Source organism: Haemaphysalis longicornis, unplaced genomic scaffold, assembly GCF_048455015.1.
Source record: "Haemaphysalis longicornis isolate Haplotype H1 unplaced genomic scaffold, Haemaphysalis longicornis Haplotype H1 scaffold_2, whole genome shotgun sequence".
NCBI classification, from domain to species: Eukaryota; Metazoa; Arthropoda; class Arachnida; order Ixodida; family Ixodidae; genus Haemaphysalis; species Haemaphysalis longicornis.
This window is the reverse complement of record NW_027526295.1, coordinates 191,284,883-191,303,531: the sequence shown is the minus strand read 5'-3', so window position 1 is coordinate 191,303,531 and position 18,649 is coordinate 191,284,883. Positions and strand designations below refer to the sequence as shown.

At 46.9% G+C, this 18,649-nt stretch overlaps 1 protein-coding gene across 1 annotated transcript in view; it reads right to left on the bottom strand.

The window, feature by feature from the left end:
• Window positions 1-18,649, bottom strand: part of LOC144169688 (beta-galactosidase-like) — a 39,861-nt gene that overhangs the window by 16,412 nt on the left and 4,800 nt on the right. The window contains exons 3-11 of the mRNA XM_077698976.1: window positions 16,880-17,030; window positions 11,326-11,389; window positions 11,159-11,253; window positions 8,747-8,927; window positions 3,336-3,516; window positions 3,168-3,211; window positions 1,706-1,824; window positions 1,101-1,175; window positions 836-922 (exon numbers count right to left, since the gene is read on the bottom strand). Coding sequence (XP_077555102.1) covers window positions 836-922; window positions 1,101-1,175; window positions 1,706-1,824; window positions 3,168-3,211; window positions 3,336-3,516; window positions 8,747-8,927; window positions 11,159-11,253; window positions 11,326-11,389; window positions 16,880-17,030 — 997 coding nt within the window. The remainder of the gene's footprint in view (window positions 1-835; window positions 923-1,100; window positions 1,176-1,705; window positions 1,825-3,167; window positions 3,212-3,335; window positions 3,517-8,746; window positions 8,928-11,158; window positions 11,254-11,325; window positions 11,390-16,879; window positions 17,031-18,649) is intronic.

The following is an 18,649-nucleotide window of genomic DNA, read 5'->3' as shown; positions in this document are numbered from 1 at the left end:
CTGGCAATAAAGTCAGCAAGAGCCCCCAGTCACAAGACTTAATCAAGTGATGGACAGATTAAGACAGGTGAGATAAATGGGAGATGCGTTCATCAGCACCCACCCCATGTTAAGATTCCTTTGCTTAAGGCTTCGTCTCTAACTTTAGAGTAGTGCGAGCATATTCACATCTTTATCGAGGTTTTATTTAATGTAAGCCGCGAAATGACGCCATTACTATAGTATTTGCTAGCGAATACCATTGAAACCAACGAACAACCGCAATCTCTAATAATCTCTGGCTACGTAGCAGTTTTATTTCTTTTGATAAGAAATATTAACTAACACAACGTCAGCAATTTCACCAAGGGGTCTGATGGCATTCAGAAAGGGAACGACCGCCCCGCTACCGTTATCACGCAAGAGGCGAAAATGACGGCATCACTTTCTGTTCCAGAATCCAGTTCGAAGCTAACATGGCGGTACTGACGTGAACGTCCATCACGTATGCGTAGTTCAAGTAAATAATACATATTTTGGTTGATGAACATTGAAATACAGCAACAGCCCTCCTTCATGCCATGCTGTCAAATAGCTAGGGCACCCTAAGGCAACAAACGTATTTCTCTTTATAGACGTTCGACGTACAGGCGCGTCTGCTCCTAAATGGTGTAACCAGTAACACTTTTTTGTGCAGAAGGTATGCATGCTGTATTTGGTCTTCATTTCTTTGCTTCAAGTTCCATGCAAGTTGAAGAGAGACTCCTCACGGAACTAGTGACCGTGGTGACAGGTTAGACCAGCATTACTGGTTACGCACGCATTTCTATACTATACAGGACTGCCGCTATCTTACCTGCCTGATGCGTTCGAATGGCAGCGGGAGGCCTGACACAATTCTAGAGTAGGAAAAATTATCCCTCATAGTTGTCAGGTTGTAAATCTGGAAAATAAAAAAGGATCAACTTAATCAACAGAAATATTTCACACAACCGAAAAAAAATGCTGGTGGCATCACATCGGTAGCCATCAGTGATGTCTTGTCGTTCGTAATTTTACCAGTTTCGTCTAATTCGATTACAAACAACCTAGCGCGCATGGAAGATGCGATTTTAACTCACCTGTTTTAAGGCTATTCGGCCGAGTGCCATCTTCTTTTTGGGCTTTGGTACAGGTACCGGCTCCACTGGAAGGTACTGCGCATAAGACACGCCTTATTATTCAGACTTTCAGGGTTCAGACGAGCAGTCACTTGAGCCACAACTGTTATAATCTCGCAGCAAGCTATCACGGGAGAGTTGTTAAATGGAGCCATTTAGCTAGTTCAATTTTTGTACGGGTTTATGGAGAGGTTTAACTGTACACCGATTCGGCAGGTCTTGGATTAGCTCATTGTCATTTCCATCACATGAGTTGAGGAGAGCTCGAAGGTATGTTGCGCTGAAAAATTTTGGCTACTATCCGGGTCCAGGAGACAACGAAAGGCGTGCCAAGTCTGGGCGACGCCCATTCGAGTGTCCATGCGGTCGCAGGTAATTTTCCAGGTCTGCCGGATGATGCTCACGGTGATCTTGTATCGGACCTGAAGCGCTGAAGTTGTATCGGACCTTCGCGCAATAATAATGTGATCTCGCAATGCATGACGATTCCGGTGCGGTACAATGTGAGCTGACTCCGCAGTCCCCGAGTTTTCTATCTGCGTTCAGCTTGACAGAACTTAACGTACCTTAGCGATAACGTTTCGTATGGCGACGAACTTGTCCGTCGGGTCTCCGGCTTCATTCATAGGCGCGTCGTAGTCGTAGCTTGTAGGAGTCGGTTGGAAGTGTCCGTTGCCAGCATTCGCTGTGCGCAATGCCAGATGAGAAAAAAAAAATCTGTGGCCAGACTTGTGCAGAAACCGTTTGGATAACTCGAATAACTTATAAATTCCTACAAACTGAAGGAAACCAACATGCATGCTGCTGCCGTTGCATAGTACGCTTTTTGTACAGCAAAGCAATAATAATTGCAATTTTTGGTGTTACTATTTAACGTATTAGGTGTATTGAAACTTGAAAAAAGAAGTCAAAAAAGTCTAGTAGAGAGGCAGAAATTCTGAGGACTGCCTATTAATCCCTAAGCATTCTCTCCCGCCGCTCCTCTATACATCGAACCTCCTTAAAGCCGGCATCAATAATATACCCATATTTATTGGTGGAAATATATTTTAGGGGGGACATGTAAGCAGTCCTATCTGAAGGTATGAAGGCAACATATAACACCCCTTTATGGAGCACTGCCCTGCGGAGCATTATGCACCAAGTTCCTGTAAAGTAGTCTACACCACATACAGTCACAAACGCATTGTTAGCTTAGTGTGTCACGCGTTCGTTTTACAGCGATGCTGTTTATGACTGGTGTTCCGCAAAAAAAAAAAAAAAAAAAAAAAATCTGGGGCGGCAAAAACGCCTTGCGGCAAAGGCAACTTTAACGCGAATGCTCAGCAGAAAACAGCTGTTTTCTCATTTCATCGAAACTTTCCTTGTCGTAATTACTTAGTTCACGGGGAAGTCGTAAACTTTACGGAATTTTCGTATGCTTTCAAATACATGGACATCTACGGGAGGAGTATGGTAAAAAAATTTGGTCAAAATTGGTCAAGAGGAGTATGGTCAAAAATGAACCAACTAGCTCAACAAGTTTTGTTAGGTCAAAAAAAGGCTGCAACTTTTGTTTTGTCAGAACTTTCGCCAGAAAGCAAATTATATAAAAATTGGCCACTAAGACGACTCCATCATTAGTTGCTGCAAACGTAATAGAATTCCAGTCTGCTGCCAATACATGACCTTCAACCGGAGGGGAAAAGACAGTTCCATGTATTACTGCTCGTACAAAGCTCTAGTCCTTCCAAGTGTCATTAAGTAATCACGAAGCCATAGTTCTTACCAATTGCAGAAATATGTGTATACATTATCTAACCATGTGCGCAGCGTGTATTTGTATATACAGTCATGACGCAAAAAGGTTGTTTTTTTATGGAACCAACACTGGAATGGGTGTTACGACTATACCGAGCAACTGCGCCCGGTCCTATATAGAATTTGATGGCTACAATTCTGCCCGCTACAGCCACGCCCTTCCTGCGTAGTACGCTTTCTAATGCATTCTTTTGGTTCTTACGCATGACTAGACGGCCGTATACTCACAGCCTGCTTTGTAGCCAAACGACGTCCCGCCGTGAAACATGTATCTGAAAACAAATCAATCAATCAATCAATCAATCAATCAATCAATCAATCAATCAATCAATCAATCAATCAATCAATCAATCAATCAATCAATCAATCAATCAATGAGCGGTTATAGAGACGTACAGGTTGACGGAGGCGTTCATGCTGAGCATCTTGTCCAAGTCACGAACAACTGCGCTGGTGTTGACCATCTGGTGTGGCTCCGCCCAGTGATCCAGCCAGCCGGTGTAGAATTCCGAATTCACCAGTGGGCCCCGCTCCTGGTGCCGGCGCTGGACGGCGAACGAATCCACGATGTTGCCCCCTGGGACGTAACCGCATAACATGTCAAAAGGGCAAACTATGTAGTACGCCCACTAGTAAACATAGTTTATCGCTTGGAGCTAACCTAATAGAAATGGACTGCAGGCGAGAAATAAAAGCGTGTATATCGACAGATAAGCGTGCTTCTAATTTAGAAATCTGTAAGACATACCTTATGTCTATGAACGAAGTGGAAGAAGCCATAGACATCCGCTTTTCCATTGCCCGGAGTTCGCTATATTGGCGGTGCTTGCCAGAAACGAAATCGCCGTAATTTACGCACTTTTGCAGCCTCCGTTAATTTCACGGCATTCGCCACCGACACCAGCCACCCCACACGTTAGTGACTTCGCACTGTGAATAAAGACGTGTACAGAATATGGAGGGCACGTTAACGTGGCCGTGTCCATCATAATCTTCATTCGGCATTACGATATTTGAAGTCGAAACGTGTCAATCGAGAATACTGAAGCGGTTTAAAGCGCCTACAATGCACGTAACATACTCTTTTTTTTTCAGGGGGGGAGGGGGAGAGAGAGTAGGTACAATGCACTTAGACCACATTTATTCGGGTTTTTGTAGGGCACACAGCCGGAAAAACGGGTTAGAAATAAGAAGGGAATTTGCGCTTTAGTCGGAAATTTCTGAGCGACACAGATATACTATATTTGATATAGTTTTAGTATAAGTATAAGTAGCAGCACTAGTACGCCACGAAGCGGAAGTGTGACTACAATGCGAATGACGAGGAGACAGCCCTCGCGAAAATTCCATTTTTCAACGGCGAAGCTGTTGAGCAAATCGTTTGTGTATGGTGTCCGCAGTTGAAAAAATCAAAGCCGTTCCACTCAACTTGAAAGCTGTCGGAAGTCTAGAGCAGTGATTCGTCATAATGGGCTGTAGCACCGTTATCCGCTCACTGCTACCACCCAATGCAATTCAAATTCCCTAACTAAATGAACGCGGGCGCTGCGGGTTAATTACGTATATTTTGCCTCAAATGTACAGTCGGCCAAATCTTTAACTGACCCGCCGCGGTGGCTCAGTGGCTAAGGCGTTGCGCTGCTGAGCACGAGGTCGCGGGTTCGATTCCCGGCCGCGGCGGCCGCTTTTCTGGTGGAGGCGAAAAGCAAAAACGCCCGTGTGTACGAGATTTCGGCGCACGATAAAGATCCCCAGGTGGTCAAAATTAATCCGGAGCCCTCCACTACGGCGCGCCTCATCGCCTGCGTTGCGTCGGCGCGTTAAACCCCACAATCAATCAATCAAATCTTTAACTGGCGTGCGCGAGCGGCGACTTTTCTGTGCGTCAGCAGCCTAATGACGGAGCCAAGTTGCAAACGGTTTAAGGCTAAGCGCATGCCCAGAAAGCCGCGCCCAGTTGTGCCCAGCGTCTGCTAGGCTGTTCCTTTCTTAGCGCGTCACCCCTTATGAGCGCACTGCAAACGATCCAGGCAGCGTGATAAAGCGAATGGGTTTGCTCTTATTTTATTTTCCCAAGATCAACTTTGCAGCAATCAATCGAGTAAATTTCAAGACACGCCGAACACGCTCACTCATGAGATAAGCTGAAGAATAGGGTGTATTCATTTCTTACTTTGTGACGTAAACGCTTTCTCGTGTGTATTAAAAGGGCAGTTATCAGTCGTATGCGCGCTTGATATCTTCCACGTGGCTGCGAAACTATAAGGCCGCTGTGAACCTATGATCAGTGAAGCTGCTCTGCAGGTTGTGCTCGCAGCAGTATTCGGCAGTCACCAAACTGCCACCCCCGAATACCTCAAGCGAAAACAATCCAAATTATAGGAATGTCAATGAGTGGCTCAGCACAGAAGAAAATCGCTCAAGCAACTGGAGTGGCTGAGGCTTCAGTGGCAATAATAATGCGTGCCTACCGGGACGAAGGCCGGATTGCAGATGCTCCTCGCTGCCTCACAAAAAAAAAAAAAAAAAAAGAAAAACGAAGAAGAGGACTTAATGATTGTTTCCTGTGTGAGTGACAATCCGTTCATAACGGCGGGTGAGATAAGGGCTGTCCTTGGCCTAAATGTTTCTAATGAACTTATTAGGCAACGACTAAGAGAAGCAGGGATTAGAAACAGGATTGCTGCGCAGAAACCCCTACTCTCTGACAATGCCAGAGCAAGAAGACTCGCCTTCGCTCAAGAGCATCTCCAATGGACTGTTGATGACTGGCATAACGTCGCATTCACAGACGAAAGCAGCTTCTGCACCCAGTGGGACCAGACACAAAAAGTATACCGGCCAGTCGCTACAAGGTAAATCATTTTACTTTTGGCTTTCCACTCGGTGCCTTGTTGTCTTACATACCGTATTATTAGTTTTGCTAGCGACGGTGAATAATTTGCATTTAACACTGTTTTTTAGGTATGATCCTCGTTACGTCCAGGACGTCAAGGCGAGTGGCAGAAGATCTGTGAACGTGTGGGGGGTTGGCCTCGGGCCCCTCCACCGCATTCATGGTTGGCTGTGCTCCGAAGATTACATAGCAATCATAGATCATCAGCTGCTTCCTTATGTGCTGGATGGACCATACAGCGACGGAAATTTTCTGCTAATGCGTGACCTTTCCCCAATCCATACTGCACACAGAGTGATAGCGCACCTCGAAAGACTTGGTGTGATGACGCTCGATTGGCCGCTCAAGGGCGCGGACACGAATGTCCTGGAGAACGTTTGGGGAGTTTTGAAAGCGAACTTGTCAAAAATGGGCCTCCACACAGCAACATCTGATGAGTTGTGCGAAGCCATCAAAAGACAGTGGGAAGTGCTGAAGGCCGACACCGACCTCGTACCCGCACTGTACGACTCCCTTCCACGCCGCATGTCTGCCGTGGTAGAGCTTGGCGGCGACTTCACCCGCTACTGAAAGGCCTGTGCAAGCCGCATATTGCTACACACCTTCGCTGTTATTTTTTGCGTAGCAGCCAGTATGCAGCGCATGATCATTAAATGCTTTAAAAACGCATTTGGTGCTGTTTCATTCAGATGCAAACAACGTGATGCAATATTTGTGACCGTAACGAATAATATTCATTGCAACCCTGGCAGTAAATGTGTGAATAAAGAAGAGTTTGCTAAGTAGCTACCCTTTTCGATAACATCCCAATGTCTGTCTTGGCTTCTGAGGTATACGGGGTTACATTTTGGCGACTGTTGCGAATTGCCGCGAGCACAACCTGAAGAGCAGCTTCACTGATTCGAGGTTTCACAGCGAACTTAGATTGGTGCCCGTGCTGAAGCTATAAAGTAGGCATCTACAGGAAAAAAAAACCGAAAGAAGAAATAAGTAACCCATGTTCTTCGGCTTATCTCATGATTGGGCGTGTTCGGCGTATCTTGAAATTTACTCGATTGATTGCTGCAACGTTAATCTTGGGAAAATAAAATAAGAGCAAACCCATTCGCTTTACCACGCTTCCTGGATCGTTCGCAGTGCGCTCATAAGGGGTGACGCGCTAAGGAAGGAACAGCCTAGCAGACGATGGGCTCAACTGAGCGCGGCTTTCTGGGCATGCGCTTAGCCTCAAACAGCTTGCAACTTGGCTCCGTCATATGGCGCTGACGCACAGAAAAGTCGCCGCTCGCGCACGCCAGTTAAAGATTTGGCCGACTGTACCTGCAGTTTTCTTTGTGCTAAACAAAGGGGAGAGAGAGAGAAATAAACGTTTATTTGCTGAAAAGACTAGCCAAAACAAAGGGGAGATGTATGAAAAAGGTCAGCGGTTCACGAGTGTCGAACGGTTCATCATCATCATCATCACCATCCTATCTACGCCCACTGCGGGGCAAAGGCCTCTCCCATTATTATCCAATTGCTTCGGTCCTGTGCCAACTATGACCAATTTATCCCCGCAAACTTCTTTATCTCATCTGCCCATCTAACTTTCTGCCGCCCCCTGCAACGCTTGCCTTCTCTAGGGATCCACTCTGTTACCCTTAATGACCAGCGGTTATCTTGCCTTCGCATTACATGTCCTGCCCACGTCCATTTTTTCTTCTTAATTTCTACTAATATGTCTTTAACACCAGTTTGCTCCCTGACCCACTCTGCTCTCCTCTTGTCCCTTAATGTTACACCTATCATTTTCCGCTCCATTGCCCGCTGAGTCGTTCTCAATTTAAGTTGAACCCTCTTAGTGAGCCTCCAAGTTTCTGCCCCGTAGGTGAGTACCGGTAAGATGCAGCTGTCATACACTTTCTTCTTCAGCGACAATGGTAGGCTGCTATTCATTATCTGAGAATGTCTGCCATATGTACCCCACCGGTTATGACTATATAACGGTTATATATATAACGGACTATATATAATGACTATATAACTATATCACTAGTCGAACGGTTATGACTATATAAACCGCTTGGCTTTTGAAGCCTCTGCGGGACGCGCCCTGCGACGGGTACGCCGCGCTCTACTTGGGTCCGTTATCAAGCTGCGCCGCCTGATTCCGGCAGCCGCTTGACTTCGAGCGTTACAGCGAGCTATGACGACAAGGCGAGACTTTAAAGTGCTCTGCACTTAAAATATGAAGAAAATGCCGAGCGCTCGTGCAGGGGTGCCTCGAGCACACGTTCGTCAAGCCAAGCATAACCACTTTGGGAGATTGGCCAACATTGGCCAAAAAAAAAAAAAGAAGTCCAGAGTTTACCGTATCGTGCCAACATTTGCTCGAAACGAGAAAGTGTACGCTCCTCGTTTGTTCGTCCTCGTGTCGTCGTGCGCATGTGCTATGTACCGTAGATGAGCCGCAACTTGAATGTAGAAGCTGCTGTATATGATCATTGACTCCACATGGCCCGGCGGCAACCTCGAGAGGCTCGGCGCGCAAAGCATCCGCTAGAGACGGTGAGTCGCGCTTGCAGAGTGGCGTACGAAAACGTCGACCAAAACAACGAGCTCACTCTGGCCTTGAACGTAAGATCATTGAAATGCCACGCCGCCGACGTCAACCAAGACACCACAACGACACTAAAACTCAACTTTGTGTCCGCCAATGCTCACCTACAACAGCTTCGCCATTCGAGTCTTGCGCGTGAGTGTAAGCTTCCCTGAATTTTATTGGGTGGCCTCAAACGAAATGGCCGGCAACACGAGTTTTGTTGTAAAGACCTTCGGGAGTAGAATTAAGGTACCCTAGTTTAACACAGGTGTGATTTTGCTGTCATAAATTACGGTGGCATGAATTGCTATGAAACGCCTCTGTCCGCACCTGTGCCGAAGTCGATTGTGGTGTGGGCGCCGTCAACCTTGCCGCACCGGAGGAAGGAATCTGAATCGCCGTCCGTGGTGTACAGGACAGCGTCGTTGCCAAGGTGATGGCGCAGCAGGTCTCGCAATAGCGTCGTGTACACGAAGTCACAGGCGTGGTAGCTGCCGTATTCGTTCTCAATCTGCAAGGGTTATTGTCCTATGACTGTTCTTCATTAGGTTAATTCGCGCTGTGCTGCTGAGCCCACTGACGCGGGTTCGATTCCCGGCCACGGCGGCCGCTTTTCTGGTGGAGGTAAATAGCGAAAACGCGCGTGTTCTCGAGGTTTCGCCGCGTGTTCAAGATCTCCACGTGGTCCAAATTATTGTGGAACTCTCCACTACAGCGCGCCTCATCGCCTGTGTAGCGTCAGTGCGTTAAATCTCATAATTGATCAAATGATTGCTGAAATTCGGCTTCTTAACCCAAGTCCAGCGGTTCAAGCTGAAGATCATCTTTTTAAAAGGAATGCCGTTTAAGCAACAATCACTGCAGCTAAGGATTAAAGCGGAAACTTGTTCATAACATTTTAGAGCATCCAGCATAGCACAGTGATGCGCAGACGAGCCGAGTGCACAAGCTGACAAGACCATTAATGAGGCAAAGGACGGGAAGTATCCAATAATTTTATTGCTTACTAGTAAAGGGAGACTAACGGGTCGCTGACACAATCACTTCCTTTGTGTGTGACTATAACTCCTAAAGCCATGCTCTATGTCTTCGCACCTCAAAGCAACAGACCAGTTATTATTAGCGCTTGTCCAGTCGCCTTTCATGTGCCCGCCTTTTTCAGCGCTTACATAATGTCTTAAAGGGGCCATGAAGACAAATAAAAGTTTGTTTTATTTGAAATATTTCGTGTTTTATAGTTCCCCCCAGCGCTTGCCCGAAAGCGAACGATGCTTTATTCACTGAGAAATCATTCAATTTAAGTTAAAATTTTGATTTTCCCGCTAAATTGCGTGTTTTCGGGGTCTGCAATGACATCACAGGACGAGGACTGCTACCACCGAGTCGCGGCCACGCAAGGGTGCGACACGTCAGCGCCGACGACCGGGGTAGGCCAGTCTAGTAGGGACGCAGTCGTAAAGGACACAACTATATCTATAGGGAGTTGTGAAGGGAAAGTCATGAACTAGGACTTGATGTAATGAGCAGATATGAACTAACTGTGTAGGACTGTATTGCAGATACTTTTGGGGTTTGCTTTGAATTGTATTTCGGTATATTGAGTTTGAGGTTTGATTGTTCTCGGGTGCGTACCATTGATTTCTTAATTGAGGGTTTTTTCGTGTGCATTAAATGTGTGTTTGGTTAAACATGTCAACGGCTTTCCTGCGTCCATATCTCTGAGCTGTTAAAGACATCTCATCATCGGTTCACGTGACAGCGGGAAATGAGCTAGTGGGTCGCATGGTCATTCACTTTTTTCCTAATTACAGCAATACCTCGTTAACTCGAAGTAGTACAAACCGGGAATTATTTCGAGATAAGCAGATTTTCCAGATAAGCAAAGGTGCTTGCATTGCCATGAAATATCGAGTTCTTTGCAAAAAACTCTTCAGAAGTTTTGTTTGTTAAATAAATCCTTATACCTCAAATTGTCTTCTTTCTTTATTTTACGGCATAAAGGTTTATAAAACCCTTAAATTAACTGTTAAGTTTGGTTTAAAAACTTCTGGGTGGCGCTGACTCCAACAGGAGGTCTCCGAGGAACGACTGCGCTCCATACTATTTTTCTTCATCGCAAAAAGGACCCGCGCTCTCCATTGGATTTTCCCCCGTACGACACACCTCTATCTTCTAACACATTGTCCCTCTGTGCATGTCTCTACCGTCACATGACTTGCCACAGGGTTTCTTGACGAAGTTGATATGCCTCTAGGCTCAGACTTCACGTTCGGGGAAAACATGGGCTTTGTGGAAGGCGCGGCTAAACGAGAAAAAAATCGAGGGACTTAGGCGGGGCAGCATCGCGCGAATCTTGTGAAACGGTTCGCGGCGGCGAAATTTTCGTTCCCCTCTCAGTCATGATTTCAAGATATCCGCAGTTTGGCTCAAAAATACTTCGAAATAAAGGGCCATAAATACATGGGACTTATAAGAAATGGTTCGGTGCCGCGAATAACTTCGACTTAGCCGATTTTTCGAGATATGCGAGTTCGAGGTAGCGAGGTATTACTGTTTATAGCTTATTTGAGCGAAGTAAAAGTGGTGTCATATGATTCTAACCAGGCAGTCTTTTGAATGAACCAAACTTGTGTTTTGTCTTCGTGGCCCCGTTAAGTATGCACCAATTGGCCCAATTCACAAGTTATTCCGAAGCATGCTACGAGCACCATCCGGCGTGACAAGCAGCACGTGTATACTGACCTGAACAGCGACGATGGGACCTCCGTTGGAGTAAAGCAGCGGTCGAAGGCGAGGAAGTAGCACAGAAAAGTACCGAGTCACGTAGTTCAGGTATTCTAAAACGAAGAATAGAGGAAAATGGCTCTCATCAAGCTCACCCAACGTGCCAAAAAGTCGAGGTACTTTACCTGGGTCCCGACTCCGAAGTCCAATTGAACTGTTCTTTGAGAGTAGCCAGTACGGTAGGCCACCCTGCATAGCGTGAATGAGTTTCAAAAGAATGAGGGATACGCCACCCGCATCTTCCACACGCAAGCACACGTGCACAAAGTGCACGGGTGCACACGTGCACGTTCACTACCTGAGCTCAAATGGCCTCTCTCTAGCTGGTCTAGAGCGGCGATGTCCGCCGCTCTAGTCCGGCCGTGGCCGACGCTGCTGCGTTCTGGACGCCGACCCAGCGAACCCAAGGTGACGGCTGGCAAAGTCTCTGGTTTCGCTCTTTGTAGAGGCAAATGTGTGAATTCAAGTGACGTCGCATGGGTGATCGTTGTGGGTGTCGTTTACATCTTCGCAGCCCAACCACCCTCACAACGTAAATTGGAGCCAATTTTGATCGCTTTGGGGAATAATTTCCTCGTATTTTTAGGATGCGAAGAACTAACTCAATTTTAACGCTCAGTGTTTGTTCTTTGTTTCAATCCGGTAACATATATTATATATCGGGACTGAGTGGATTTTGTTGCACCAACCTAGTTTAAAATAGCGGTGTTGAGTACAGCCAAAAATTAGTAGTTTGCATTGCTTACTGAGAGAGAGAGAGAGAGAGAGAGAGAGAGAGAGAGAGAGAGAGAGAGAGAGAGAGAGAGAGAGTGAGAGAGAGAGAGAGAGAGAGAGAGAGAGAGAGAGAGAGAGATATGATACGTTTATTTGAAATGAAAGGTCTTGACTGGGCTAGGGTAGGTTCCCTCCTTCCAGGGTCCCTGGTTCCTCTGCCCCCTATAGATCAGATACTTCTGAACCCCAGGGTCGTAGCTGGCCAGAGCTGCCTCCCATAGCTCATATAACTCGGTGTTGGTGTTTACGGAGTGCCATATAATACGAAAACCCCAGGATGCATGGAATAGAGTGGATATTTCACCGCACTTATTACGTGCGTTTGAGAATTTCGCGGGGAACATCTTCGATAGACTGAGGATGTTGGGATAGGTGTTCGTCTGCATTTGTCTGAGGGTGATGCTCTGCAGCTGTTAAGCTTTTATCTGGTGGAGGAAAGGGAGCTCTAACTTTTCTTCGAATGTTGAGACGCTCACGGAAGGTATTGAAGAGAGGGGTGAGTACTGCTTACTGAGAAAAAGAATCCCTCGGGGCACTTAAGTCTGATTAAGCACGTTGAATGCGAAAGCAGATGGCTTCCCCTGGCGATACTTAATAAAGACTTACTGCTACATTAATTGTGTGTGCTTCTCTTTCCTATCCTTATTTTTTTTGTCATAACTGGTTACCCCACTGCAGGACATTCGGAGCCCCGTAGTGAGGAGCTACAAATCTGTATTATGTCACCTTCACGGAACCAGCGTGACACATAGGCAGTGCAGCAGTTCAGATGCCCTTGATAAATATTGCAAGAAGAAACCATAATGGTTTCCCTTTCAAAGTACGCAAGTAGACTTAAGTGCTCCGAGGATGTTTTTTTTTTTTTCTTTTTTTTTTTTTCCGTAAAGCACGCGCTATGGAGCTTTAAGGGGCGCGCTCGTTTTCGTTTTTTTTTTCTCCTCTTGGCATCCTTTTGTTCTTAAACAGCCTCGAAAGGCGTGTTCCGCGTAGAGTCGGCGTAACACTCTAAGAAAAAAGGGTAGAAAAAAGGAGGAAATCGAGAGTTTTCTCCCCCGGGCCAGCGAGATTCTCCATTTAGCTAATTACACGTAGCGCCTTCTGTGCGGCCTCTACGAAACACCGAAATGGGGGAGCAAATATTCTCCCCTGTCGTCTGCGATCTGCTGTCGGCGCCGACGCCGAAAACGAAACCGTTCATCGTTGCACTGTGACTTTCGCCGATCGGGCGCATACGACGACTATGACCAACACCTCCCCTGTGATGTGCTGCTTGCTTGTTTTCTCGCTGTCTTTCTTTTTGTTGTTACCATGTGCCCGCCACGCTAACGCACGGCTCGCCAGCCGTGTGTTTGAAGCACATTCTATGGGCACTGCTGCATGCTTGGTGTGTGCGACTCGCCTGCGCCCTGTTCAACGTTACCACTGCATTTGTGGACGTTTTATATTGACGCCCAAGGGTAAAAGAGGTCAGCGATGATAGCAACCTGCCCCTTTTTTCGTCAACGAGCACGGACCGCAGCATATTCACGCATCAGTTACCAACAACAAAAGGCCCCCATTCGCTGAATGGTTGCCAGACCAGCGGCGCGCTCTACGGTAAAATAGCGAAGGCGAGGCAATAAGTATCATTACCCAAACATACCTGCCGCACTGTTTCGTGAAACGTTTTTTCTTCTTTGAGCTATTTTACTGCTTCTTAGAAAACCTCAAATTAATAAAAGTTTGCAATTGCACGAGTTTTATTTGATGAAATAACAAAACCCACCTAAGGCTTACGCACTGCTGTGGGGTATCGAAACAAGCAACGATCTCACTGTTCCTACCTGCATTCTCGGCGATCAGGGTTATAAATACTTTGTCGCTGTTTCAATGTTTAGTTGGTTTAGTTGTGGCTTGTGATCATGCGGACATGTGTAAAGTATGCTTGCGGTGTTGTGTGTTGCGTGTATTGTGCGTTGGCAGTGCCATTAATGAAGTGTATGTCGCTGTGTTGTGCTATGTTTCTTCCCAATATGTGCCCGCCCACATGCGGCCTCTGTGATGTTGGCTATACAGTCAAACCCGCTTATAGCGAATTGCAATATGCACCGTGATTAGTTCGATATATCCAATAGTTCGATATAGCCGAACCCGCCTATAACGAACTTATCGTTACAAGTTCGCTATCTGCCCTCCTCAACTCCACCATCCCCACACGTAAAAACAAACACAGTAAAGTAGCCGTTACCACACCCAAAATAATCCATTGATTGCAAGTATTACCGCTAATTTCCGCCTGAACTGCCTACTTTGCAAAGAAAACAGCGGTGATTTTTGTTTTCACTTTCGCTTTGGCGGCTTCAACTAGCATAGCATTCTCTACACGAAACATTATTTGCACCAGTTCGAGTCGGCGTCCTCCAAAATCTAAGAAACATTGGCGGAGCACATTGACTGCCGAAAGCGCTTCATTATAAGCATCGGACGGCTTTCACTCGCGACATCATCGGGAAAGTGGGGGAGCTCTTCCCACAGTTCACCGATGCTGCTGTCTTGGTCCGGTCTCGCTGACTGCGCGGGTTCCGTCCTGAGTCCCGCGCGTCGTAAACAGTGACGGAAAGGGTCGGGCGTCATGTCGCTTCGAGCGGGGCGCAATGTCTAAGTCGCAACTCTTGCTCCGTGGTCGCGGCCAATCCACATCTCAATCGCCGCTCCGAGACCATGCATTTCGGCGGCCATTCTAGGCGCGCAGAGTTCGATATATCGGATGTGAACTTCGTTATAAGGAATATGTTTCCCATGTATTTCCGTAACTGAAATATTTTTGTTCGATATATAGCATAATTCGCTTTATCCGGGTTCGTTATAGCCGGGTTTGACTGTAATAATATACGTTATCCATAAAGGAAACCAACAACACACACCTTGATGTAAGTGCCCACTGATGGTGATGCTTAGTTAGTAGCTGCCCTCCCCACCCCTACTTTTTTTTTTGCGTCGTCTATCGGTCATTTTAAAACGTTTACGGTTGCTTTACCAGCTTTACTTCGAGGCGAGCATTGTCATCTCCTCGCTCGGACGTTTGCGATGGTTGCGACAGCGACGGATACGTTTTTCGTGTTGCCTGCATTGCCTTGGTGCTGAGATTTACGATTGCAGACGATCTGCGTTTTGATGCATCGGTTGTTGCAAGGTAAGACGACTAACAACAACTGGTTGTTCTCAAACGGCCGCACTGGATGCTTGTGATCTCGAGTGCGGTGAACGGCGGGGTTACGAGCCTTTCGGAAATAAAGGCGGCATTTTGGAAGCAATCGGTATGACTTCTGCTTTGTGTTTATGGCGGCGCGTTCGCTCTGAACGCGTAGGAGGGGCGCGCAGCGAGACGAATGCAAGAAGTCGCGCATATACGATTGGCGACATCGCTTGCTAACCGCAGTTCTGGTGCTCAGGAGGTAATTTCTTTGTTATTTTAGCGCATTTTAAGCGCACACAACCACGGTAACCTACGTATTTGTACTTCCTCGATCCTCAAACCGATCAGCTCGCTAGGCCTTGCTTGCTAAGATCAGCTCGCTAAGCCTTGCTTGGGTGACGCTGCCAGGGGAGGAACACTCCTCCATTAGCTCACGAAAGGGGGAAATCTTCCTCCACTCCTAGGGGTAGAAACGCGCTCCTCCCTCTTAAAGGGAGAATCTTTCTACCTCTCAGGGAGAAATATATGATACATTCCTGTTCCACCCTTAAGGGAGAAACTACCACACCCTTTTTTCTTAGAGTGAAGAGTAAGGTAGCGCCTAAGCCCTTGGCTGTAATCGCGCGTCCCTCGTTTCATTATTGTTCCTGGCGCTGTTTTATTTTGTTCGAAATAGGCACGCGAGTTTTTTGTACCATCAGCTTTGGACGGTCAATTAAAGCGCAGCTTTCAGCCTCTCACTGATGTCTGTATCCCACCCAAAACGCACTGCGGTAAAGCCGACTTTCTCTGACAATGATGATGATCGCGGGTGTAGTGAAAAAAAAAAAATGAGACGCTTCCTGAGGTCGGAATCGAAACTGGGTCCCTCGCCATTTAAAGCCGATAGTTATCGGACTGCGGCACTCCGGCACAGTTGAAGCAGTTTGTATTTGGAGATGGGTGCCCGGACTCGCAAAATTAGGCATAAAATGCGCTGCGCCCCTCCGTCTAACAACGGCGATGGTTGAACGCTAGGGAAAGCCGGGTAATGCCCGTATCAGTGGCTTATACGATAAAGATGAAAGCTCGCTGAGGCGCCGAGCTTTCCCTTGATTGTGATTAATTGCGCCGCGAAACCATTTTCCCTTCCTCTGAGGCTTTTAAGGCAGTGTCGGTCCCAGAGACAGCATGTACTTGTCTCTGGCATCACCAGTTCTGCAAATTTTCACGTTGCTACGCATGTACCTATTGAGGCCCCAACCCAAAGGGTGAGAGAGAGAGAAAGGGAGATAGACTGCCCTAAACGATTTTTTCGTGCTCTGAAGACCTAGTGCAAGAAATGGCGACGGTGAAGGCCCAAGGGGGCTCCAGCCATGTGCAGTGACTACTACCGTGGGCGGTTCGTGTGAAATAGAAAAGGCGTGGACACAGCCATAGAGATAGGAATATACTTTCTCCTCTATGCCTTATATTGTGAGCAATCGATAGCAACCCCATGTTATTCCAATAAATAGAGGCAACGTCGCTGGGAGGGATGAACTATAGTTTGCCATGAGAGTGCGGAAAATTGGCGCTTTTCTTTCCACGAAAGACTGCACTTTATATTATGTACAGGGTTCACACGTACAAAGTCACCGTAGCACATGAGTCACCGTAACTTATTTACAACCTGTCAAGTGGGGTTGGAATTCTGTGCGATTCTCTCCTTCCCAGAGTGCACGAGTGGTAACGTATCTCCGACCACGTACCATGTCTCTCTCGGCGCCGATGTAAGGGCCCGGCCTGAGCAGAACCAACAGGTCGTTCTGCTGGGCCAACTTCAAGAAGCGAACGATGTCCTGAGGTCCGTCGAAGCTGAACTGGCCTTCCTCTGGCTCGTGGCTGCTCCATTCGACGTAGCTGCGTCGTGCGCGAGATTCGAACTCTGTGAATGCACCTAGGGATATATCCCGTTCTGCTCATTGTTGGCGGTATCTCCGCAGTTTCCACAGGAACAATGTGGCAGATGTAACGAATAATAGTTTGTGTCCCCGAACTGGCATGCACACGAAATACGTTTATGAGCACCGCCTCACGCTTACGTTACACAGGTACAGCCACCGGAGAAGTTCACGGACCATGCCAGCTGCGAGTTGAAGTAATTCCTCTTGGAACTGAACAGCACCGGGAGCTGCTGTTTGTGACGTGTAAATTATTTCTGACTTCCTGAATAAGCATACTCCAGTAAGGTGGCTAGACAAAAATTCAGCAAATGCTGAGCACGATTCTGAGCTTCAACGGGTAGGAGTAATGAGGTTTAACGTCCCTTCTTATTATTGTGGTCGACCATCCACAAGCAGGGGTTCCACAGTTACCACAGCTAAAATTTTAGTTTTTTGTGTGTCTGTCGGATAAAATTTAACTCAAATCGCAGCTGTGTAGTTCATAGACATTATTCGTGTTATGGACAACCCTCTACAAGGAGGCAATAGATTGATTTGAACTACCTGGAGCTCCTCAGCGAGGAACAATCGTCGCGAGCTCAACTGTTTACACATTTAGCCCTCAATAGAGTTTGCGCTACCACACGCACGTGAATCCAATGGACGTGATGCCGATTTTGCCGTATTACCTTACCACGCTTACCAGAAACTAGACACCCTGTAAGTTACTGAGAAACACTGGAGTTTGTCAACGAAACTGGTGTGTTGTGGTGGTGCAGGATTAAGGTGTGTTTTGCCTGCGTTGACGTTTTTGTTTACTGATAAAAAAAAGGCAGATTAAAATGTTGATTAAAACATTAAAGCGTAGTTGCGGTGGAGCTTGAGTCATATATCGGACAGGTGAAGCTGAATGCAATTGCGAAGCATTGTGGCACAAGAATTGAGGCAACGCCAAAGCTAGGCACATTAATCAGCAGAAACGTCATTAAACGTGTCACACTCATTCCACGTCGCCAGTGTAAATTCAAATCTTTCCGCCATAACTGTGCTTCTTTTTGCAGTGAACAGTTGTTATTATCTGATTGTGACGCGCTTAGATTTACAATGAGCTTAGCCCCACGCGTTTAGCCCATGCCCCATAGCAGTCAGTGTGAATTGTTTAGCGAAAAATAAAGGAATTTACTTTATTTACTTTACTTTACTTTACGAACAGCCTCGCCGGGCTGCGAGATCGTGATTGGTCGTTGACGTCGGTGACCACGCAGCGACACTGCACCACCCAGCTACCATTCTCAACGACGTGGCCTCAACTTGACTCTAAAACAGTGTCGCCACTTGTGTTTGTGGAGACGAATGCTTGAGCCGGTTTTGGCAGTGCCACCTGGAAAAAGAATACATTTGCACACTTCCTTGTTTCCAAACATAGGCAATTTCGGCACTTTCTATTGGTCCTTGTATTTGGTGTAGACTGAAACCAACGGAAGCGTGGAGTCTGGCTGACTGATTTTGAGGTTTAGCGCGCCGACGCTGCACAGGCGATACGGTGCGCCGTACGGAGGGCTCTGGCTGGATTAATTTTGACCACCTGGAGATATT